The 27014-nt window shown below is 39.2% G+C and overlaps 1 protein-coding gene across 1 annotated transcript in view; it reads right to left on the bottom strand.

Moving 5' to 3' along the window:
* Positions 1–2993: 2993 nt before the first annotated feature.
* The window catches only part of LOC149800819 (adipokinetic hormone/corazonin-related peptide receptor variant I-like), a 216699-nt gene continuing 192678 nt past the window's right edge, over positions 2994–27014 (bottom strand). Inside the window, exons 3-5 of the mRNA XM_089954813.1 lie at positions 25697–25846; positions 24312–24467; positions 2994–3264 (exon numbers count right to left, since the gene is read on the bottom strand). Coding sequence (XP_089810939.1) covers positions 3137–3264; positions 24312–24467; positions 25697–25846 — 434 coding nt within the window. The 3' untranslated portion in view covers positions 2994–3136. The remainder of the gene's footprint in view (positions 3265–24311; positions 24468–25696; positions 25847–27014) is intronic.

The raw sequence follows: 27014 nt of genomic DNA, 5'->3' as shown, positions 1-27014 counted from the left end.
TGTTGTCTGGGACTATACAGTGAATCTGTTGTCTGGGACAATACAGTGGATCTGTTGTCTGGGACAATACAGTGGATCTGTTGTCTGGGACAATACAGTGGATCTGTTGTCTGGGACAATACAGTGGATCTGTTGTCTGGGACAATACAGTGGATCTGTTGTCTGGGACAATACAGTGGATCTGTTGTCTGGGACAATACAGTGGGTCTGTTGTCTGGGACTATACAGTGGATCTGTTGTCTGGGACAATACAGTGGATCTGTTGTCTGGGACAATACAGTGGGTCTGTTGTCTGGAATAATCCAGTGGATCTATTGTCTGGGACAATACAGTGGATCTGTTGTCAGTGACAATACAGTGGATCTGTTGTCTGGGACAATACAGTGGATCTGTTGTCTGGGACAATACAGTGGGTCTGTTGTCTGGGACTATACAGTGAATCTGTTGTCTGGGACAATACAGTGGATCTGTTGTCAGTGACAATACAGTGGATCTGTTGTCTGGGACTATAGTGGGTCTGTTGTCTGGGACAATACAGTGGATCTGTTGTCTGGGACAATACAGTGGGTCTGTTGTCTGGGACTATACAGTGAATCTGTTGTCTGGGACAATACAGTGGATCTGTTGTCTGGGACAATACAGTGGATCTGTTGCCTGGGACTATACAGTGGATCTGTTGTCAGTGACAATACAGTGGATCTGTTGTCTGGGACAATACAGTGGATCTGTTGTCTGGGACTATACAGTGGATCTGTTGTCTGGGACAATACAGTGGATCTGTTGTCTGGGACAATACAGTGGGTCTGTTGTCTGGAATAATCCAGTGGATCTATTGTCTGGGACAATACAGTGGATCTGTTGTCAGTGACAATACAGTGGGTCTGTTGTCTGGGACAATACAGTGGATCTGTTGTCTGGGTCAATACAGTGGATCTGTTGTCTGGGACAATACAGTGGATCTGTTGTCTGGGACAATACAGTGGATCTGTTGTCTGGGACAATACAGTGGGTCTGTTATCTGGAACAATCCAGTGGAATACCATAAGTACTATCAGTCTCTTTCATTCAGTGAAGGACAAATTCCACCTCCCGATGAATAACATTGATCTGGATTAAACTTCATTTAGACCAAGATAGGCCAATTTTTCGTGAAAAAAGAAATTTCATTAATTCCATAACTACTGAATATTTATGTTTACTGTTCAGCATCTGTATGCAACTGTGGAAAGAATACACATTTTGGATAATACAATATATGCTTTACTTTGCTAAAGACAACGATGACTGATATTCAGAACTTTTGTTTCACATTTCAGATAATATACATAATTCCAAGATCATACGGTAAATTGTGGAATAAGGATGTGCTATATATGTTTTCCAAGGAACGCTGGAAGAAATTACCATTCTAGCAATATTACTGCAACATGCAAGAATGAGGAAAATGTGTTTCTAATGTCATTGCAGATTTTATATAACTTCCTACATTCCTCTGCAATGAAAACAATTAATGATATAACAATTAGTACGGTTTCTTTATAAATTCCTAAACATCTTGACGCACAATTTCATTACAATATGCAAAATGGCTATAATATTGTGTGCCTGGTTGATTGCATTAAATTATTTTAATAACACGCTGTGCTATAGGTTTGCTTAATTCTCTGGAACAGAAGTTTTTGCTATCCAGAGTTCTGGTAAAATAATTCTAAAAATGTATGTTACCATTTAGCTTTTGCCAGTAAAAGATGTTAACTTTTTATGTCTCCTTTTACCCGCACGAAAGAAAAAAGGCAGACTTGTTTTAAAAATGCAAATCAAAACCAATTCAAAGTATACATATTTTATGCTATCATTGATTACAGAAAAGAAATGCTTCTTTTTTAAGAACTATTAAAACATAATTTAGAAGGGCGCCATACAGATTTATTAAAATCCAATTACACCTTTCATGCTCAATATCTCAAAATGTTATAAAATATAGTTAGCACCATTTACGGTTCAACCCTTGACTTGACATGGACATTGTTGTTTTCACACACAACACTTTTACGGTTCAACCCTTGACTTGAAATGGACATTGTTGTTTTCACACACAACATTTTTACGGTTCAACCCTTGACTTGATATGGACATTGTTGTTTTCGCACACAACGCTGTTTTGAACACTTTCATAATCTCACCGCTCAGGTGGCCTAGTGGCTGGAGAGACCGCCTCGGATGCAGGAGGTCGTTTGAACCCCGGCCGAGTCACACCAAAGACGTATAAATATGGTACCAACAGCTGCCTCACTAGGTGTTCAGCAATAAGAGGTTACTGTTAGCACTGGTCGGCCTGGTTTCAGGATAATGTGACTGGGTAGGATATAATGCTACGTGTCTGCGGCATGATGCCTCAGTACTAGACATCATTATAAACTGCCACACTGCAGATATCGTAGCTACGTTAAACATCCAACACACACACACACACACACACACACTTTCAAAATCATATACAATTTTAACTTTGTCCATTTATTTATGTATGTAAAGAATTTTCAGATTAGAGTTGTGCTTTGTAGCGGCTGAATCCACACTTCCGTGCTTGTGTTTGCTAACTGCCTGTCCTAGTCTGTGCTGACTAGTACATTTAATGATTTCTTTACGGGCTAGTACATTTAGTGATTTTTCTGCGGACTAGTACATTTAATGATTCTCTGCGGACTGGTATATTTAATAATTTTTCTGCGGACTAGCAATTTTATATGATTTCTTGGCAGACTTTTAATTTTAATGATTTTTAAAATGCCCCAAACTGATGCTGATCCAGGAATTTATCATTTGTTTTTAGTGTCCTCTTGTACTCCACGAGAAAGCGTAATACTCAGCTAATGAATAATCTAGGTATCCCACATATCTTCTACATTTACGGCATCAATGCTTACTTTGCATACCGTTCCTTCTATTATATATCTTTACTGAGTAATTTAAAAGGAAAATTGTGCAAAGTGTTAGCTTCAACCATTCATCCCTACTTTTAATAAATCAAGCGAAACATGATTCACATGATCATATCTGATTCCAAGCCTTTCGACTTTTACACAAAATCAAGTCAACCCCTAAACGATGTTTTGTGCTGAAGATCGACCATAGTCTACGTCATAGCAATGTTCTGTTCCAAAGTAGGCTGCTTGGCAGCGTGTAAGCCCATACGACTCAGGCGCCTCTGGAACAAAACCTTCCACCTGGCCGCTTCCTTTCTCAACGATGCTGTAAACATTCCTGCAAGAAGGAAATTGATTGTGGTATATTTTATACCTTCGATGCTATTAGAGTTAATGTACTAATGGTAAGTATGTATAAAGCGCAGTATTATGTGCTGTGATGAAGAATGAATAGTTCACATGTATGCGTCAAGTGCAATGTTTTGTACTGTAACGAAGAATGAATAGTTCACATGTATGTGTCAAGTGCAATGTTTTGTACTGTAACGAAGAATGAGTAATTCACATGTATGCATCAAGTTCAATGTGTTGTACTGTAACGAAGAATGAATAGTTCACATGTATGTGTCAAGTGCAATGTTTAATACTGTAGCGAATAATGAATAATTCACGAGTTTGTATCCTATTATATATAGTATACTTTATTATATGCTCATATTCTGTTACCTATACAGTGTCAGAATTATGCAGTTGTTTTCCATACTGCACGGCTTCATATTGCTAGGCACGTGTGCCTAAAAATAGTATCGTGTATAAAAAACTACATTGATTGTAAACAACTAATGTATGCTTCTGTCGCAGACGCTTTAGCCTTTTTTTTTGTAAATTAGGTTTGTTTGTGAAAAATGTAACAAGCTGTTTCGTCCATTTTAAAATAGAGGCAATAAAGTTAACGATGTGGACGAGTTCACTGAGTCACTAATGAAACTTTCTAACAAGCAAACGAATGAACTTGATATTAGCAATATCCTCAACAATCATGAAATAAGCAGTATCGAAAATATCACTCTGATCATTTCAACAGTTATTTAGAAGAAATGTTCGTTTTCGAAAACAGAATTGTACAATATATGACCAGTGCCCGCTAGGATCTATAAAACATAATTGTACGATCTATGACCAGTGCCCGCTAGGATCTATAAAACAATTGTACAATCTATGACCAGTGCCCACTAGGAAATATAAAACATAACTGTACAATCTATGAGCAGTGCCCGCTGGGATCTATGAAACATAACTGTACAATATATGACCAGTGCCCGCTAGGATCTATAAAACAATTGTACAGTCTATGACCAGTGCTCGCTAGGAAATATAAAACATAATTGTACAATCTATGACCAGTGCCCTCTGGGATGTATAAAACATATTTGTACAATCTATGACCAGTGCCCTCTGGGATCTATAAAACATATTTGTACAATCTATGACCAGTGCCCGCTGGGATCTATAAAACATAATTGTACAATCTTTGACCATTGCCCGCTAGGATCTATAAACATAGCATAGTGAGGCCAAGGGCCATAACATGTCTATCAGACAGCGTACTATTTTACAAGTTAATCAAAATCCGAAATTAGAAAGAAATGGAGCTGAAGGTTTTGGTAGAAAACGAAGAGCCTCAGAGCCAATCAGTTAAGACGTAGAATTTTTTTGTTCACAGCTGCATTGCAAATTACCCACTTAAGTTTATTGATACAGTGTTTTGCATGTTGGCTAGAGATAGAATCCAGACAAGTAATGTACTTAGTTGGAGTCCCAACAACAGAGCACTTGCAAGTGACAGGCAATAAACATAAGACTTCTTTAACTGGTAACAAGAATGTCAACAAATATATTTATATTGTTGCATCTTGAATTTCTCCAAAAATGTACTTTCTTAGTTCTGCAAATTACAAATCCGAATTACAAAGCCCATGTCAGGGATTCGAAAACTTGGTACACACCGCAAGGTTGTACTGTAATTTCGAGTACATTTTCAACTGCACTCAAAACTAAATGAATGTGATATAAATAGCATATGTTATATATTTTCAACTGAAAGAATTAATGTTTCGCACATTATTTCCAAACAATCAGTGACAGAACAGAAAAGGGTAAGTTGATTCAATTCCAACACTCCTATCACATGTGCATCGTACTGAAGTGACTCTGCTTTAAAAATCCAGTCCATCAGAGGCAGAAAAGAAAAATTGAGTTTGCTCAACATACAAAAAACAATTTGAATCCATTCCAGACAAACTAAAAAAGTTGTTTCAATGCGCATTCATTCACAAGATGACTCGAATTTTCAATTTTGTCAGGACCAAAACAAGAGTTTTCTAAACTAATGTCAAGCACGCGACAAAGTTCAAAGGTCGCTGGGCGGTACTATGTGAGCATTAATATTGTTACTGTGTATTGATGAATCTGCGGTTGGGTATTTATTGTGGAATACAATTACTTTGTTTCTTGTAGTGTATTTTTTTATTATTAAGCCTTGGGTAGAAAATCAAAAGGAATATATAATAAAACGTTTAGTGTATTTGTATGGGAAAATATGGACCTTTTCGGACTAATACTGCACGACCTTGGGAGTGCATTATTAGCCCGATAAAAACGATTTCATATTTTCCCACAGAAATGCTGTAATCTATAATAATTATATGCTCATATATTCTCCGTTAACATTGCATTGTCAGAATTGTTCAATATATTACGATGCTGAACTCGCATGCAACTTCATATTGCACTCATAAAAGAACTAATTTCTATTGTAAACAAATAATGGACGCAGACGCTAGCATTTTTTTTATTTGTAAACAAATCATGTACACTCAAGCAGTAGGCGCTTTAAGTTTTGGTTGATTAAATGTGTTTCTGAATGAAGTAAAGCAGATTTTTCGTGGACTGCCACACACCTTCTGCTTTGGCAGATTCCGCGTTAACTTGTTTGATACAATGTTTCGGATTTAGGCAAGCTATACAGTAGACGTCCGAAAGGGTCCTTACAAATAACATACAAGTGACAAGGCATAAACTGTCTTCTTTAGCTGGTATTAAGAATGGCAAAACAAAATATACTTATAGTTTTACATCCTGACTTTCCTCAAAATGTACTTTTTTAGTTATGCAAATCCGAATTGCATGAGCCATGTCATAGGTCCTCCATTTTGATTACACATTTCGAAATTGTACTGAAATTTCGAATATAAGTGCAATTACATCCTCCTTACTGCGCTCAAAATGAAATTAACACTAAATTTCATAGCGTCTTTTTGATAATTGCAATAGAAAGTCATCATATTTGTCCCACATTATGATTTCAAAAATTCAATGACAGAAACAGAAACAAATTTTCAGATGTCAACACGCGTATCCCTCGCTTCTTCAATCCGATGTATTTCATGTAGAATTGTCACATGTAAATCCAGTCCATAATCACAAAATTTCGTACAATCGACAAAATACAAAATTTTATTCATTCCAGATCAAAAGGAAAAGTTGTTGCAAAGCACATTCATTCACAATATGACTCCACATTTCAATTTTGACTAGATACGCCATTTTCTTTCGAAAGTTATGCCGAGCGCGCGACTAAGTTCAAATTTATCTGGGCTGAGTTATGTGCGCAGTAATAATGTTGCCGTTGTGTAATGATGAATCTGCGCTTATGTATTTAATTTGGAATACGGCATACATTCAGTTACTTTGTTTCTTGTAGTGTATTTTGTTATTATAATTAAACATTAGGTAGAATAAGAAAATGAGCATATAATAAAAAGGTTACTGCATTTGTATGGGACAATATGAATTTGTTTTATCGGATGAATATACTATACTCCCAAGGTCGTGCAGTATTCCATCTGAAAAACTCTTTCATATGTTCCCATACAAATGCATTAACCTATACATACTGAAAAATGAATAGTTCACATGTATGTATCATGGTGCAATATTGTCCGCGATAATGGAGAATAAATAGATCGATAATGGAGAATGAATAGATAATACGTGTGTATCAAATGCAATGTATTGTATTATATTGAAGAATAAATAGTTTACATGATAAGCTCAACGTAAAATTCTTTTTAAATGGTTGATCCGTAAAAGTTAACTAATTATGTATAGATATGATTTTGTTGTTATATTATTCATTTATTCTATACTTTCAATAGAAAAAATGGGAGGTTTGTCCAAATTGCGTGATGATTCCTCTGCTTCATTACTGCAAGTGATTCGTCATGGCCATACTATGATAATCAATTTGTAAACTGTGGTAATTTGAAAAATGGCAGTTTTATTCGTCTCATATCTAGTGCCTGCAAGTGTCTTACTTTCTTACTATGAACACGATGAAAATGTGTTCAAAGAATATATGTCACTTTTAAGTTAGAGCAAGTATTTAACAAAAAAGAGAACCTAAAAGCAAACATAACTTATTGGTGCAAAAATTATGCGCTTACCTATTACCGCCTTTCGTACACATCGCAATGACACCCAGGTCCCCCCAAAATGTATTTATTTTGTGTGGGATGCCATTATTTCCGAAATGTGATCATAAATAACATGAACACAAATATCAGTAACCTTAACAGGGAATAATGAAGCGTCTTAAAGTGCAATTATTTTGCACATGTATAATCTGTCTTACATATATCAATGTTACCTTTGCATTTAATTTATTATACATATAACGGTGTTACTTTTGCATTCAATTTGTCGTACACTTAACTGTGTCACTTCGTGTACAATTTTAGGTGTGTAACCTTGCATTAAATTGATTTACAGGTAACGGTATCACTATAGCAAATATAGCTAAAATAGATAATGTATACTGTTTATAATTGGATGTCGTAGGTTGTCAAATAAAATTGTATTTAAAATATTTCTAGGTGCATCTTGATTAGACTTGTCATTTCGGAGAAGGGTGACTATTATAGGTATGACCAATGATCATAAACGGTTACACAGCCACGTGTGTGAAAAAGATCGTACGGTAAGAAGCAGATGACCTGGACTTATCGACATCACATCCGTTCACGTGGAGTGGAAATTGATACGACGGTGTTCGCATGAAGAAGTGGTAGGTTGGTTCATAAATTTAAAATATTTATAAGAAATGAACAGTTATTATGTCAATTTCTAGTAATAAAGTATTTGTATTTAGCATTATGCTGGATACAGGTACAAGGGTTCCAGAGACATGTAAAGCATCTGCACGCATGACCTTTAATTGTATGAACTTTTGTTATATTGAAATACCAAGTTTTACAATGTATTTTCGCTATACACTGTTGTTCCTTTTAATCGTAACTAGGACAGAGCTGAAATGCCATTAAGCAGTTCACCAATCTATTATTATTATTGAAAATCATTTTGCAATTCTGAAAACGTTTAAAGTGTGCATTAGTGCAGTACTAATAATGGGTATATGTGGCATGTGTTCTATTAAATTAGTCATTCTTAATAGTACCACCAATCTTGGAAGATGTTCAGTTGTATTTATTTGAGAGGATTTATTTTTTTAATTCTATCATTCATTGGAATTACAAAGTGTTTGAATTATTCAGCTTATTTAGAATTGTGGCTATTATGTATTTAGTCTGAATTCATTTAAAGACATTTTTGGATTATATCAGAGTGATTTATGTATTACTATTGGTACACCAGTACAATAGAGAACATCATTCGGAATACCACTGGAACTCGTTTGGATTAGTCGATACTTTGGACTTGATAGAACATTTCGGGTTATTTATGACTTCATTCACCATACTGTAAATCAATTTAATTTTTCACTTGATATTTTTGGGAAATAAGTTATATTTTCAATGTTCCAAAACTTGATGGTTTTCTCTCTTTTTGTTACTTATTTTAAGACCATAGAGCGAAAACATTACGCAGTCATGGAGGATATACCATTAAATCTAATCTTAACAACACCTAAAATGCATCGAACTGCTGCAAAGGAACTCCCAAACCTCGATTGGTGTAATTATTCTGTATCAAGGGGCGGCAACCTATTTTACATAGTGTGCCACTCTTTTCCATTAATTACAAAATGAATGAGCGCGTGTCACCAATAAGAGAGTAACACTGTTAAAATCGAGAGTTTTGGCTCCCCTTCGCGTGCATACAAACCTCATGACGTTCCACCTTGTGTCATGCGTGCTGTATGTCTCCGACACCTGTTCTATATATGTAATCCAGGTTTAGTACATTTAAAGGAGGAATTGATTGGAAAGTTCGGATGGATTTTATGTATATATATATAATAAATGTTTCTCGTCATCTTAATTATTTGAAATGTGCAGTAAAAGGATGCGTAGCACTTTCTAGTTTTAGCCCACCAGATTTCAAGAGGAACACAATTTATGCCGGTATTCTTTGGTGTTATATTTTGTTTTAATTTGCTGAAGATTTTAAAAGTATGGTTCGTTCCAGGGGTTTGTTTGATTACCAGTTGCTTATATATATATATATATATATATATATATATATATATATATATATATATATATATATATATATATATATATATATATATATATATATATATATATATATATATATATATATATATATATATATATATATATATATATATATATATATATATATATATATATAAGTGTCCTAAATATCTAGTTTGTATGAATTCGACACTTATAAGCAGCAGAGGGGGCGAATCGGACATTTTGTCCAATCGTTATTTTGCTTAATTATTACTTTCTGCACTCAACGATCTAGTGTCGTCAGCGCCTGGTAAAAAAAAAAAACGACGTCGTCGTTGGGGGATCGTCCAAACGTCATTTGGTTTAATTAACACCTTCTGCGCGCCGATCCCCAGCGTCGTCAGCGTCCGGTAAGCACATCGACGACCGCGTCGATGTCATTGCCCCCTCTGCTGCTTACAATGAAAATTATTTACAACTAACCGAATATTTGGTCAAGTCCGATACGATATCGTGTCCGAGGATCATGTAAATTTATCGTTACGAATCCATGTGGGGTCGACTGAGCATGACTAAAAAAGTTTCGAAAAACATTAAAGTCCATGTCACCGCCGCACCATGTCTGCCAAATATTTCGTAGCGTGTGTGTATCAACGCCGTTGAACACAGCAAGAATATTACAGTTGTCTCTAATTACTTTTGGAATCTGAGTGTATCGTTGAGTGACATATATCACGTCAGTGTTTTTATGCCTGCCTCTGGAAAATATCCTAGCTGGGTTTTTTTGATTGTCTAACATAACATCATCGTACGCGACTAGATTGTTAACGTCGCCATCAATATCATCAATACCCGGTGCATCATTGATATCCGTAATAAACTCAATAACATTTTTTTTAGCGATCGCTGATGCATTCTCGTTGAAATCTTTCAACACCTCGTAGCATCGTTGATCATCTACGCTAGGAGCAACCAAATACAACTTATCCCACTTCATCCATCTCATTATTAAATTGAGTAACAATTGCGTCTTGCCGGATCCAGATGGTCCGATGATAATCATCCGGATCGAGTTTGGTAACGCTGCAACATGCTTAACTGGTTCTCTTGTTTTAGTCGCCGAAAAATCAATTATATTCATATCTCTATACATAAATTATGGATCTATATTGTGTGAAGTGTAGAGTACGTACTGGCACAAATGATATGACAACCGCTACAACAAGAAATAACAGATCGGCCCTTACTGGCAAGTGTGTACAATGCGGTACAAAGAAATTTAGATTTATTTCTATTAGACCCGGAGATGTTTTAAAAAAAAGCGAGGAGGTGACATCGCAGCCAAATTGGCAAAACTCCCCGGAACACCGTGGGCAAAGTATCCAGGAGAAAAACACCTCCCAGGATATAACTACTGTGGCCCCGGAACACGATTAGATATTAGACTCGATGATCAAAATCAGCCCAAACCCGGTGAGTATCCAATAAACGCTATCGATAAGGCGTGTCATGCTCATGATGTTGCTTACAAAAGTAGCGATCTGCAACAGCGTCATATCGCGGATGTAAAATTAATTCACGCATTAAATGCTATTCCTGATAAATCCGTCAAAGAAAAATTGGCCTCATGGTTGGTAAAATCGGCTATGAAAGGTAAATTAATGATTGGAAGCGGAGCTTCTGGCGCTGGTAATTGAAAACGATAGCGTTTATAATAACAACATGGAATCCATCTATTATTCTCCGAGAGGATACTGGAAGGGGAAGGCCGCAATTGGTAAGCTTGCAAGCGCTGCAAAGGTAACAAAGACCACTGCGGCTAATTGGTTATCCAAACAGGCTATATGGCAAATCTATCTACCACCGCCTAAACAAATCAACTTCTCGCGCTTTGATGTCAGCGTACCTAATGAAGTTCATCAGGCTGATATACTATTTTTGCCGCATGACAACGGTTACAAATACGCGCTAACCGTAGTTGATGTTGCGAGTCGATACAAACAAGCGGAGCCGTTAAAAACAAAGTCGGCAACTGAAGTAGCCGCTGCGTTTGAGCGGATTTATCGAAGAGGCCCTCTGCGCTGGCCAAATCTATTACAAGTTGATCCCGGTAGTGAATTTCGCGGCGCTGTTTTATCAACGCTGAAACATCATAGCGTCGCGATACGACGAGGTCATACTGCGCTACATCGTGATCAGGCAATTGTTGAACGATTCAATCGGACTCTCGCTGAACGGTTATTTGGATATCAATACGCGAAGGAATTCATCCAAGAAAAACGATCTCGTGAATGGGTTAAAAGGTTGCCAGGTGTAATTGCAGCGTTAAATAACGAGATTACCCGAGCAATCAACATGAAGCCCAGCGACGCGATTAAATACGAGTATATACCCGGAAAATCAAAAATAAATAGCGTTTCCAAGCCGATTCTTGGCGATGTCACTGTTAGATATCTATATGAACCAGGAGAGCTTGAAGGCGGTAAAAAAAGAGCTACTGATCCTATTTGGAGTGTTACCACACATAACATATCAACGATAACACGATCAACTGGTAGACCACCGATCTATAGACTGGATTCAACTGCTCCTCAGCGCGGATTTACACGCGAGCAACTACAAGTGATACCTAACGATACTCAATTGCCCCCACGTGGTCTTAACTAGCGCCGTTGCGTCTATTGCACTCAAGACAGGTCAACCTCACATTGTTTTTGACATGACCGAGACTGTTATCGATCCTATCCACGGTAAATTGGCGAGTGTCTTTATCCGAATAACGCCAACTCATTATACAATTGCAACTCGCGCAGTGATTATTCTGTTGTTGTCGTAGCGAGATTATTAATTCGGCATCAATATCAAAACGCCGCTGTTTTTTTTTATCCTGTTGGCGGTAACCCGAGAGTTTTCTATCAATGACGCTTGCATCGATGGTGACTTTGTCGCCGGCTTCGTCGGTGGCTTCGTCAATAACAATTCTTCGAAGCTGATTTATCCTTCGTACTCTGGACACTGCAAGATAGACTAGATTCGACCATTCGATGCGATTATCAACTATCCAAACAATTGTGTCCGTGATGGTTAGTCCCTGCGAGGAATGTATTGTTGTTGCGTATCCTAGCGTCCACGGGGATTTATCAGCACGTAGCGCGTCCTCGACGACACCGATATCAACGAGCACGATATCATTCAGCACGAGAATTTGTTTTTTTGTCCCCGACGCTGTCGGGGCTGGAATTTCAACTTCAATGTTCTGCCGCCGTGTGTCCGCGGGTCTATAACATAACGGCACTGGACGCGTTGGAAACTTTTCCTTATGCAACGTAAACAACTTCCGCTGAAGTGTGTCTCTGACTATCTTTCTACTCGCTACAATCAAATCGTTTGGTCTCCATGTTTCCCAGAATTCATTCAACGGCGTTTCCGGAATCACCTCGCGGATTATTTCACACTGAACTCTATCCGGCTGTAATCTGATTAGTTTTTTAACCTCGCGCAGTTGTTCATCAAGTGCTCGGTAATCAGTATCGGTTTCTTCATAATAGTCCACGAACCCGCTCAACCAATCATGTGGACCCTCGCCGACAAATGGTGGTGGTTGGCCATGGTCCCCACACATGATTACTGCTGTATTCGCGCGCAGCAACCACTCAAGAAACATTTGTAAAGTATCTAACGAAACAGTACATATCTCATCCCAGATGATAATGTCGGGAATAAATTTTTCACCCATTCGATCAGGAGTCCACTCACCGCCGCTGTATCGAAAAAAGCTGTGATAAGTAACGGAGTCAACATTTCGTTGTTTTATCTCTCGCGCTAGTCTATGGGTCGGTGTAAGCACGATTATACTTGCCCGCGTTCGAAATAATTCAATTGCCCGAGTCGTCTTTCCTGACCCGCCACAGCCGCTTAAATAAACTGTTTTGTGTCTACAAATTGGATCAGAACACGATGGTGCATTAGACCATTCTGATAAATTATTACCGCGTAGGTAATTGTTCTCAACGATGACATTTGCTGACGGGGAATAATCGCGTCGTATTTCTTCTTTAATTCTCCATGTACCCCAACTCTCGTCCGGACTAGTAAACTCGGTTACGTTTTTCTTATACTTTACGTCAATATAAAATGAATCAACGGCTACTCTAACCGCGGTATCGGGGAATCTATTTATCATCGAGAATAAATTGATAGCGGCGTAACCCAGCATAGACGCCCTCAAATGTGGATACGCGGGGCTGTCTCCATCGCTGTAGGAAACAACTGTACCCAACTTTGTTCCATTGGACAAGAAAGCTGTTTTGCAGTTCACGTATCTATTTTTCGCCACTGCGTCCTTGATTACGAAATCATATTCTGCGTCATCTATAATCAGCCGTGAGCAATATCGTTTGTAATCGCAGTTTTTTCCACCTTGTGTAAACTTACCAATTATTCTTCTACCGAGATCTTTTGCCTCGTGGTTTCGTTGGTTGAATATCCTCCTGGACCATTCGATGATATATTCCTCGTCGGCATCAATGTGTTTTCTGGATTCATCAATTATGCTATCTAGACACTCTGGTTCTGGTAACCAGACTTCAGTCTGCGCCCGGTATGATATAATCGCGTCACTGACAATCAACGAAACTAGCATGCTACAATCAATCATATACCGTAGCAGCGCTATTGGCAGCCACTTCTTTTCAGCCATGTGTCTACCGATCCAAATATAGCAACAGCGATGGAGTCCTGCCGCGAATTCAAATGATACTATGCGAGCGAATCCGGTTAAATCAAAATCAGGTAGTGGTCCATTAATAGCAACACGAGTCATTTCATGTCTGGGGTGTCCAAATCGTTTGAAATACTCAGCTGCGGATCCATACCCGAGAAAACTCGCTGGATAACAGGCAACCATATCAACCGAGATCATAGCGTCGCGGTTGTATTCAGTGTTCCATAATCCACCGTGATAATACTCCAAACAACTGGATTGTACATCTGGTAAAAATTCCTTGCGCGTTGGTCTCCACGCATTTTTCCTTGCTGCAACATGAGCTACAACCGATGGAATCGTAAAACAATTTGTTAGTAGTTGTTCATCATGCTCTTCAAATTCCATGGCGGTTTTTTTCATCCTGTTGTGAAATGCTTCAGTGCGATATAATTCGCCGTTTGGTCTTACAAACTGATCAAAGGTATCCGCATCGTTTTCAGCGCTGCGAAGTAACCGCATTGATACAGGGTCGTTTTTACACAAGTAGGCAATAGCATCAAATAGTTTCCTCTCCGCGAGAAAACCATCCCGGGAGAATTCTTCTCCTAAAAATTCTTCAGGTATATACTTTACTGTTCTATCCCGTGGAAATATTGTGATCGCGGGCGTCCATGCGTGTTCGTTATGATCAATAATTTTGATTGGGGCTCCCTTCGATTTATACTTCGATTCGTATAATACTTCACCGGTTATCGTTGTAACGGTTATTGGAAATCTCAGCGATGTTTCTAATCTCGCTATGTCGCTGATGGTCGCTCCACGCTCTTTTACGGTTAGTTCCCACTGGTTGATTTTGCTACGTCGTAAATCAGTCAATTTGTTTCCTCGACACGCATTTGTAAAATGCTCTATTATTCGTTCTGCTACACAATTTATCCCGGTTGACTGTTTCATCGGTTTCAGTTTTCCGATATCAGGTTTCTTATTTAACGGGTATATTCCATAAACAACTGCTGTTTCAGGATACGCTCGTTCATAGTATAGTCTGTCAATTCCGGTTAACAACCCCGGCTTGGAGTCGCGGCTGACAATGACTGTTTTCTTGTCGCTGAGAACCGGTTCAAATTTATCACGTATGATCCAATCGCCTGATTTCACCCGGACAATGAATTTTACTCTGAAGAAATATCTTTTACCGTCAAGTTGTGATATTATCGTTGCTGCGCGGTTGTCGTTCATGGTAGCATCAACAATGCCATCAATTCGAAATGTTGACCAACTGTGAGATGCGCCATCACGCTTGAATTCATTGATACAATCGCGTATTTTACTCAACAGGGTTTTATCGTTTATTAACGCTTTTGGTGTGTCCTTGAGGACTCTATCGAGATTGAACTTAATATTTTTCCGGGGCTTAATTGCTGCTAATCTCTCGAACTCATCCATATAATTAAAACAAGTATTTAAATGAAAGAATATAGTATAATGAATCACTGCAAATGGTTGATGATTGGGTCGACAAACCCGTGCAATAAATCATGTAGAGGTGAATTCTGCGGATACCATTTACAAAGCGTTCGTAATGGCTCTCTTGGCCCCCTACCGTGCTTGGTTTGCCACGTCGGTGTAAGAGGAAAATCGCAGTTGTGTATCAATTGTGGCGGAAAGCGATACAGGGAACTAAAACGCTATTATGACAAGCGAATTAAAAACGCCGTCATTGACCCCACCGCAGACTTCGTCATCAAAACTCCTCAGGACTACATTGCAAGGTTTATAATTAAACCAAATAATAAATTAGACAAGTAGTATTATTATACAAATGGACCAAGAGTTCAGACTTCACCCCCTGCTTGTCAATTACGAGGCATCTCGCGACGGCATTGTTAGAAACCGCAGACTAAAAAACCCAGTTGGTACCGTAAATAATCACGGGTATTTGATGTTTGGTGCCGGGGGGAAAATTTATCTTGTTCACAGGGTGGTATTTGAAGCATTTAACGGATTAATCGAGAATGGGCTTGTGATTGATCATATTAATAATAATAAGACTGATAATTCTCTTATAAACCTGCAAGCCATCTCTCAGAGTGAAAACAGTAAAAAAGGCCAAACTGGCAAGTTTTCAAAGCAAGCAAGGGGTGTTAAATCGTTTGATACATCAACGCACGAAGAAAAAATATTTCAGTCGATGAATGAGGCAGGAAAATATTTCGATATTTGTAGAGCCTCAGTTCGAGATGTTGCAGAGAATATAACTAAAACAGCGATCTCAAAAAAGACGGGTCACAGAATTCGATTTTCATATATAGATACGAAGTCACCGTGACAAGACCACCGGCGCCCATGGCGCTGACGAAGTCGCCATGACAGTGTGAAACGTTATAATCAATAAATTGTCTGTTCCGGAAGAAAACAAAGTATTCAGTGTTGTTAAACACCTCGGGGTTGATACGCGGGGTTTCATTTTTTTTTTATTTAAAAATAAGATGTTTTATAAGAATAATGAATATCGAAGACATCAATAATATATTAGCCGAGATTTCAAAATTAAAAAATCAAGGAATTGAATTATCTGATGGTCTCGACAGCGAAAAAATATTATCCGATTATGAGATTATTAACGAACAATCGAAACGGGGGCGTTTTACCCTGGCCCGCGAGTACTTTTTTATAAAACGATTACAACATACGATTAATGAAAACTTGTACCACAATGACGCAAATGCATTCATTGGACTATTTACTGCCGTTGAAATAATACGAAAAAAACTCGGACGTGTTTATGAACGACGCCGGGAGATTTCTAGTAAGATCAAAAACATTAGAAGGATTATAGACGAAAACTCCGGCGAGAAATTAGAAATTGCTTCGCAATTGCAATAATGGTAGGCGAATCACTTACTACTCGGCTAGCCAGAGAGCGGCTAGCAGCGCTTAAAAAGTTTATACCGTTACGAGACAGGGTCCGAGAACAACTTCAAACGCGGCAGCAACTACAAACCGATTTTACTGTTGGAAGCGAACAACTCTTTGCCCCGGTAACTAAAGCGACCAAAGATGTTACGGCGGTAACTGTACCCGTTCTTGGTGCGCTTGAAAAGATAGCGGCTCAGACCGAACAAACAAAAAGGTCTTTAGAAACACTTCCTGCAAAAATAGCGGCTGCTACAACACGGAGGCCGCCACCACTCGCTATAACCGAACCACAAGAACCCTATGTTACAATGGCCGATGAAGAAGAACTAGGTGCTACTGCGAAAGAACCGGAAGAAGAAATACCAGAAGAGGAAATACCAGAAGAAGAAATACCGGAAGAAAAAGAGGGGAATATACCCCGTATTGTACTCAAGAAGAGCACAATAGATGAAATTAGAGGCTTAAGCAGCAGGGAAGAATTAATTAATTTTGCTGCCAACAATTTTGCTAAGAGCATACGAGATAAGAAGCATATCAATAGCGGTTACGAGAAAAATATAAAGTCGTTAAAGGACTGGGCAAGAATAGTGTATTTAGCGAGTAAACATAAAGAAGCATTACCACATCGTGGTGATCCCGATTACGATGAATTCCACAAGGAAGTTAAGAGTATAACACCAAAAAAAGGAAAAGGATACCCTGTTGGTAAAGAATCCTACGGCGTTACCTGTCCTGGTAGTGTTCTCAGTGATATATCACGGCTAGAGGTACTAATTGGAGGAAAACGAGCCGGAAATAACTCTACGGAAATAATCAATGAGGCCGCTGATATTTGCAAGCGGTTATTTGCAGGCGGTATTATGGACATTAATGCATATCGAACGCTCATAGACGAACTCGTGGATGATTAATTGGAAAACTGGTGTTTTTAATAAGGATGATCATACACTACAACCATGATAAACCAGTACTCGTCTACGTGGTAAACTCGCGATTGCCTGTTTACCACGCGTACTATGGAGACGGTCTCGGTAGCACCATTGCGGGGTTATTTACAAGAATGGCTCCAAAAGTAGCGCCGTTAGCCAAACAATTAGGAATGAAGGCTATTGATGTTATTCGTGATAAGGGAATTAGTGCTATTGGAGATGTTGCCGGAAAGGCGCTTTCAGCCGCGCGGGACAAACTAATGTCATTGGTGAAATCCAAGAGAAAAAAACAGAAACCACCGGTAATGCCATCAACGACAGTGATGCCTGCAAATGTCAGTAAAGTAATAAATAACGCCGTGGAAGAAAAATTAGAGTCGTTGGCGACGACTCCGTCGTTGGCGACTTCGCCATCCGCCGATGCGTCAACCAACGCGCTCATGAACGCGATAGCGGGAAGTGGTTTAAATTCAAAGAATTTACGACGAAAAAATCGCAATTGAAAACATCAACATGATAAATAATAAAATGTTTGCGCGAACCGCTGATCCCGCGTTTGATATGGATGCCCCAGTGCACAGGGATGATTCTGTCCGCGATTATCAATATTATTCTTATTATGCAGCGCAACCCGACCTACGATCGCGAATTGAACTTCAAGTCCAAGATACCAGTAAATATTTTTTGCCGTGTGAAGCGTTTATCGAAATCGAGGGAGAACTCGTGACAAATGCCGCCGATAATGCACCATACGCAGATGACCATCGTGTTCGAGTTGGCTTCGTCAACAACGGTATCATGGCGTTATTTGAGAGCGCTAGATATCTTATTGACGGGCGAGAAATTGAATCAATAGAACGCGAGGTTGATGTTGCAACGACGATAATTGGGTTGGCGAGATACTCGGATGATTACACAAGATCGGCGGGCCCATCTATAATGTTCGCAAAGGACTCCACCAATAACGCTGACCATCTTCAGTACGTTAACGTGCTGGTGGAAAGAGATACCGCAACTGACCCACAGGCTGAAGCAAATAACCCAGACCGCAGAGCAAAACCAGGCGCTAATTTCAATATTATAAAAAGTCTTAACGATAATTACAATATGGGATTCGCAGCACGAGTAGGAATGTTGCAAGGACCACGCCGAAAGTTTTCATGCGCGATTCCACTCCATCACATATTTGGATTCTGCAGAAATGTCAGAAAAGTTGTCTATGGGGCTAAGCATACAATCGCGCTGACGCGAAGGGGCGATGATAACAATGCAATATGGCGTGCTGCTGGCGTCGCTGCCGGTAAAGTCGTTTTAACTAAAATGGCATTGTGGATGCCGGTGCTGACTCCATCAGTTACCACGGAAGCACGATTGTTAGCATTTATGGAACAGGGAGGGAAATCGTTGTTGAGTTGGCTAGCGGTAACAACTGATGCTAAAGAGGATAACGTCGCCGATACGTTTACATGGCACCTGGCGTCAAAACAGGGTGTTTCAGCCCCGCGTCATATATTCATAGCGCTGCAGAATAGGGAACGATTGGGTAGTCAAGAACGCAGCCATATGATATTTGATCAATTAGGAGTCAGGGATGTTTCGCTGAGAATAAACGGACAACAGGAACCATCCGAGGATATACAGCTTAATTACGGCGACAACCATATCGCACGTGTGTATCATCGATTGCTGTCGTATATGGGTCGTGATCAAAACGTCGACACTGGTTTGCAAATATCACAACTTGATTTTAAAAACCTGTATCCGATTTATTATTTTTCGCTGGAACATCTTGATTTAACGAGACAATCCGTCGTTGATATACACTTCAGAGCTCGTATAGCCCCGGGTGGTGTTAATTATAGAGCGGTTGCTGTCATTCTCAGCGATAAATCAATGCTGCTAGAAGGTGTTGGTGGACGAATGAGAATCGTTGATGCGCCAGTGGAAAATATGTAATTGAAAGCACAAAACGCGTTTACAATAAAATGTCGTATAGTGTCGTCAGTGTAGAGTTGACTGATGGTCAAGTCAAGAAATTACGATCAAAGTCGGCTAAACAATGCGGGATCACAATAACGCTGAAGCCGTCACAGATGGCGGGTGGTAATCATAAGATATCGTTGACGGCGCGTCAAATAAAACATTTCAATGATGCGATGAAGAATAAAAAGGGTGTTCAAATAGATTTTTCAGCCGCAGCAATTAAAAACATGGAAAAGACCGGTGGGATATTTCCGCTGTTAGCTGCGATTCCAGCGTTGATTGCCGCGGCCGCACCAGCAGTGGCTAAGGCGGCGGCGTTGGGGGCCGTTGGTACCGCGGCGGGAATGGCATTGAAGAAGGCAACCGGGAAAGGCTACAAAAAAAAACGACCCGTGGCCGGAAAGGGTCTAAGACTACCGGGAACCCCGTATTCATGGTACTCGGGAAAGGGTCTAAGACTACCGGGAACCGTTTAATGACTCCAATGTCTAATTTTGATTTAATAGACGCCGCAAACGCGCTAGCGATAAAAAACTTCAGAGGTGTTTTTATGAGGGATCAATTACCGGCGGCCCCAAGGAATACTGAAACAGGCATAATTAACCTCGATGGGTCCTCCGGAGCGGGAACTCATTGGGTTGCATACGCGATTGATCCGCGTGCGATCGTCTATTTTGATTCATACGGGTTAGCCCCGCCGAAAGAGTTCATGCGGTATATCCGGGCGTGTTCAGCCCGGGCGTGTTCGGCCCGGGTTTTTTATTCCACGCTGCCAACACAGCGATTAAGTGACCCACCGATATGTGGCCGTGAGGTATTAAACGTACTTGCGGCGATTTCATCATCGCGAAAACCACCTCATGTGGTTGTAAACGAATACACTAGTGGGAAATTTAGAGACAATTACATTAGATAATAATGATTGATATTTGGGGACGACCGGTTTCGGCGCTGAAAGAATCCACGGAAACGGCCGCCGCCGACATAAAAAAACTAATTGAGGATGAAATCGCTGATATGTTGAATCTAACAAGTGTTGACCCGGGCGAAATAGTTGTATTTCAAGACCGCCAGGGTAAATTGAAATCCGGTAATGTGTCACTGAATGACGTTTTAATACGACAGCGTGATGCCGCCGAGAACGCTATCGCGCTGTATACCAGCGACGGACGACTCAGACCAGGTAAACATATAGTGGAGATAGAGAGAATAATAGAATTAATCCGAGACGGTACTATAAGGTTGAATGAATCCGTGATCGAACTTGACGCGCATGTGAAAAAATCTGCCACCGAGGTGAAAAAATCTGTCACCGATATACAACTCACTACCGCTAGTTTTTTTGGAACCCCGACGGTAACCGAACCGAATCTTGCAACAATAAAAAATACTATTTTGGAGTTTACGACGCTGTCGGGCCAATTTACCTCGTTACGAAAAAATGTTAACAGGATCGATGACAACTTTGATAAATTCCTTGGTAAAAAAAATGCCAAACCGGATGAAATCACAATAACTATAAATGATATCACTGCGTATGGACAGGAAATAGAAACAATCAAAACTGATGTTGCAACGAACAAAAGGAGTGTAGACGCGCATGAACGGGAAATAGAAATAATCGGCGCTAATGTTGCAACGATCATAAATAATGTAGACTCGCATGGACGGAAAATAGAAACAATCAAAACTGATGTTACAACGATCATAAATAATATGGACACGCATACACGGGAAATAGAAACAATCAAAACTAATGTTGTAACGATCATAAATAATGTAGACGCGCATAGACAGAGAATAGAAACAATTAACACTAATGCTATAGCGAGCAAAAAAAGTATAGACGTGCATGAAGGGGAAATAGAAGTACTCAAAATTAATGTTATAGCGAACAAAAAAAGTATAGACACGCATATACAGGAAATAAATACACTCATTACTAGGGTTGCAGCGAACAAAAAAGATGTGGACACGCATATACAGGAAATAGGAACGATTAAAACTGATGTTGAAGCGATTAAAGACGGACTACCGAGAGTAGCAGAGCAATTCGAAAAAATAAAAATCCCTCATGAGAACATCATCAACACAGTATACACAATTCGGCATGGATCATTCGATTGGACTCCTACACAGAATACAGTAAATATTACCGCAACTGTCAAGGGTATTTATCGATTGACACTGGTTTCAATGATGCAGTTTAATATATTATCGTCGAGATCATCCGGGTTTAACAATACAATATCAACAATTATAGACAGGAACGCAACTGAACAGTTTACAATTTATGCCGTTGATAGAAATCTAGCCCGGGCAAACATTACATGGTATGTGGAATTTGCAGCGAATCTAAGTAATTAAAAACACTAGCTCTTTTAAAATAAAAATGACCACCAAGGAAATTGAATCAGAGGTATCACCGACGTCACATCAATATCGATTCGATACCGCAAAAGAATTTTCCGCGAACTTGAAAACGCTTTCCGAACAATACCGTGCAAAAATAAAAAAATACCGTCGTAAAATAACCGCCATCGACGCGGTCGTGTACTCGGTGTCGGGTATAGTAGCTGGCGCCGGTGTTATTTTATCCACGGTGACCACGATAACCCCGATCGCTGTTCCAATCGCTGTCTCCGCAATGACAACAGTTGCTGGAGTTGCCAACGCAATCACTAGGAAGATATCATCGTGTTTTCAGAAAAAACTCAACGAGTATACAGTAAAACATCAAATAGTATCCGACGCATACTCGAAATTATCCGGGTTGATCTCGTTATCGATTGATAATTTGTTCGTATCCGATGTTGAATTCTCCACGATGGTCCAGTTATATAGCTCCGCGATGTCAAAAATCGAGGATTTTCAACTGGAAGCCGAAACCACCTGGTTGTTAAAATTAGACACTAAAAACAACGAATAATAATAATGTCGCTGAACCCCGAAGGGTCTCAATTACTTCAGCGGATCGCGGAGAACACCACTCCGGTACAAACAAGTATGATATCGATAACATCAACGAAACCCGAATTCAGTGTGAACTTTCCATCACCGGTTCCAGTAAAGGAAATAGCGCTGGCAAAATTGCGAGTATATCACAGTTGGCCTAATATCCGAGCGGACGCATTTAACGGACAACAACCTAATAACTCGCTGGTTTTTGCACGGACAAATAAACCCGATGGGACCCCAAACTGGGAGGAGGTTACAATACCAACTGGGTCATACCAAATAGAGCAAATCAATAAAGAATTTCAACGCAGGATAAAATCGATCACAGGAAAGGAATCAAAAATCGCTATTACGGTTCATGAACCGACGTTATCGTCGACGATTGAAATAAGCACACCGGGGTATATGGTTGATATTTATAACAGTTCAATAAGAACCATACTAGGATGGCCTGAGAATCCACCCGCGGACACCCCCCCCATCAACTATCCTCAGACACGATAACGGAGATGGTGGTAGGCATATTGCTCCATACAACGTAAATATCGCATCAGTGATAGCGATCAATCTAGTGTGTGATGTTATCGAAGGGAGTTATCAGGTGGATACCAAGCAATCAAATCAAGCTCAACAGGGGTATATCCTTTATTCGTTTTCACCAACAGCCCCTCCGGGATTTTTGATCATTGAGAGTCCGATTAATCCGGTCTATATGCGATGCCATGATCGGTTTTTAACGAGAATTAATTTTAGACTTACCGATCAGTCAAATAACCTAATCGATCTGCAAGAGGAGGAGTTAGTGATCACTCTGTTTGTAAGATCATAGCAGCAGAGGGGGCAATGACATCGACGCGGTCGTCGATGTGCTTACCGGACGCTGACGACGCTGGGGATCGGCGCGCAGAAGGTGTTAATTAAACCAAATGACGTTTGGACGATCCCCCAACGACGACGTCGTTTTTTTTTTTTACCAGGCGCTGACGACACTAGATCGTTGAGTGCAGAAAGTAATAATTAAGCAAAATAACGATTGGACAAAATGTCCGATTCGCCCCCTCTGCTGCTTTATATACTAGTAATCTCTACGATCTAGAACTAATTACCTCCGGTATGCTAAGCTTAGCTTGAGGTAATTACATCCGATATGCATAATTATTCAGAGGTAATTACATCCAATATGCTAAAATTAGTTGGAGGTAATTACATGCGATATGCTAAAACTAGAGGTAATTACATCCGATATGCTAAAATTAATCGGAGATAATTATATCCGATATGCTAAAATTAGTCGGAGGTAATCACATCCGATATGAAAAACTAGTTGGCATAATTATTTTATATTATATGAGGCTAATTTTGAAAGAAATAAAATAATCTGGCAAATACATACCGTAAATAATCGGATTTGCACAAGAATTGGATATAGCAAAGATGAAAAGGCCTCTCTGGACTTTCTGGTCCAGGATGGTTCTAGCCAGTTCTTTATCAAACCACCAAATGGCTGACATGAAGAAATACGGTGTCCAACACACAATAAATGTGATCACTGGAAAAGAATGGATTTTGTTAGTACTTAGAAGTACATAGATATGGACAAAAATATTAGATACATACAAATTTAGCGAGGAGTCCTAAAATTCAGCATACTTACATGTATATTGGTAACAATTATAAATCTTTCATAAGGAGTTTGTAATAGATTACGTTAATGTATTTCAAGAGAAGGTAATTTAATGATTGCCGGGAAATGACATTTTTGTGCTTGCTCAAGATTGTCCCTGATGAATTTACAGTGAGAAATGTGGATCGTTTACGGTAAAGTAAAGCAAGAAGCTATTTATTTCAAACCAATAAATATTCATGGACAGTTTCAGCTGAAAATTTAATTCGTTATTATAATTGTATTACCTGGAAGGAAACATTAACATTTTTCAAAATACGAATAGTTACTGCGCATGGAATGTATGCATGTCTTACCATTAGTGTGTTGTAAAACACGTATGTCTCGCTATTATTACCTGATAAGATATTAGTGTGTTCTAAAATTCGGATGTCTAGCCATTAATGTGTTTTAAGACACGAATATCTCGCCATGTCTGTGTTATAACACATGGATGTCTAAGCATTACTATGGCATGAAAGTCTGGCCATTTCTGTGTTATAACACATGCATGTCTAAGCATTACTATGGCATGAAAGTCTGGCCATTTCTGTGTTATAACACATGCATGTCTAAGCATTTCTCTGGCATGAAAGTCTGGCCATTTCTGTGTTATAAGATATTCATATCAGGTCATTGCTATCTTTTAGTTGATCTGCATTGCAAAGGTTTCCCTTTAAGAGGGAGGTTTATCGTATTACAACGTATTATTAATATTCATCTTGACGAGGGAGGCTACGTTTTTAATACTTTACCAGCCTAGTGCTAATATCATCGTGAAGATGGAGGTTTCGTATTCATATTATACAAACTTATTCCTAATGTCATCTTGAAAAGGGAGGTTTCATTTTTTCTTAAATACCAACCTATTATTTATGCCATCTTGATGAGGGAGGATTTCATTTTTGCAGCATTCCATCCTGTTACTAATATCATCTTGAAGAGTATACCAACAGATTTCTAATGTAATCTTGCAGAGGGGAGATTTTTGTATTATAGTATACCGACCTATGACCAATGTCACCTCGAAAAGGGAGGTTTCATTTTTGTATTATACAAACCTATTACTAATGTCGTCTTAAACAGGGAGGTTTCATTTATTATAGTATACCAACCTATAACCAATGTCATCTTGAATGTTCTGATCCTTGCTTTTTGTAGGCGTCCTATGTTCGAACGCCGTAAGCACATTCTTGCTGATCGTGTTGATCTTGAAGTCGAAGTGAAATTATTACCTTCATGATTAGTCTGCGCAATGGTCTGCTCTGCAAGATTAAATAACCCGATTGGTGGGATATACAAATGAAAACACACTAAATGACACATGTATATTAATATCCGTTTGTCATAAACAAGAGAGTTTCTGCAGAAATGGACATTTAGAAAAACAGGGGCCCGATTTGGGACAATTTGGCTGGGCCCCATGGATTTACGCGCGGGGTCCCCTGTGAACGCAACATTGGGTAATAAACTTTAAGACAGATTTTTTTATATTTAACTTAAAATTTTCTTGCATCGCTTTAAAATTGCTTTTTCTCTATAGATACATATTTAAAGATTGCTAATGCGCGGGGCCCCTGCAATCGCGGTGCCCATTTGGGCCAAACCGTTCCAATCCATCCAAAGCTGGCCCCGAGTTTCTGCAATTCATTGGGCCCACTATCATCGCGAATGAGTTTCAGATTTTCAGTCCTTGCTGTATTGCTGCGAAGAAAATAATCGAATACTCTTTTGACAGAATTCAATCTAAGTTTGACTGCATAACGTAAGGATGAAAAAACTCATTCTCCTCCTCCTACTAATATTACTATTACTACTAATACTCCTAATAATAATAATACATATGTAAGAGTTATTCCCCTCTATCCCTTTTCGTTGTATGGATGGGCTCTTTTCATCCAATACATTCATTAAGATAATATATACACTAAACCTTTTCTTTAAACCCTTATACACCACTAGACACGGATGAAACAAATGTCAAGCTGAGCGTGATAAATAGCAGAAATTAATAAGGGTCCATCAAAGGAACTGACATTCAATCATCAAAGGGACTGAAATTCAAGCCATCAAAGGGACTGACATTTAAGTCATTAAACGGACTGATATTCCAGTCATCAAAGGGACTGACATAAAATTCATCGAATATCAAATGGACTGACATTCAAGCCATCAATGCGACTGACATTCAAGTCATCAACGTGACTGACATTCAAGTCATCAATGAGACTGACATTCAAGCCATCAAAGGAACTGACATTAAAGTCATCAAAGGGACTGACATTCAGGCCATCAAAGGGACTGACATTCAAGCCATCAATGCGACTGACATTCAAGTCATCAACGTGACTGACATTCAAGTCATCAATGAGACTGACATTCAAGCCATCAAAGGAACTGACATTAAAGTCATCAAAGGGACTGACATTCAGG

This window comes from Sinohyriopsis cumingii, chromosome 4, assembly GCF_028554795.1.
Source record: "Sinohyriopsis cumingii isolate HCF-2022 chromosome 4, ASM2855479v2, whole genome shotgun sequence".
Lineage (NCBI taxonomy): Eukaryota > Metazoa > Mollusca > Bivalvia > Unionida > Unionidae > Sinohyriopsis > Sinohyriopsis cumingii.
This window is presented reverse-complemented; position numbering and strand designations above follow the sequence as displayed.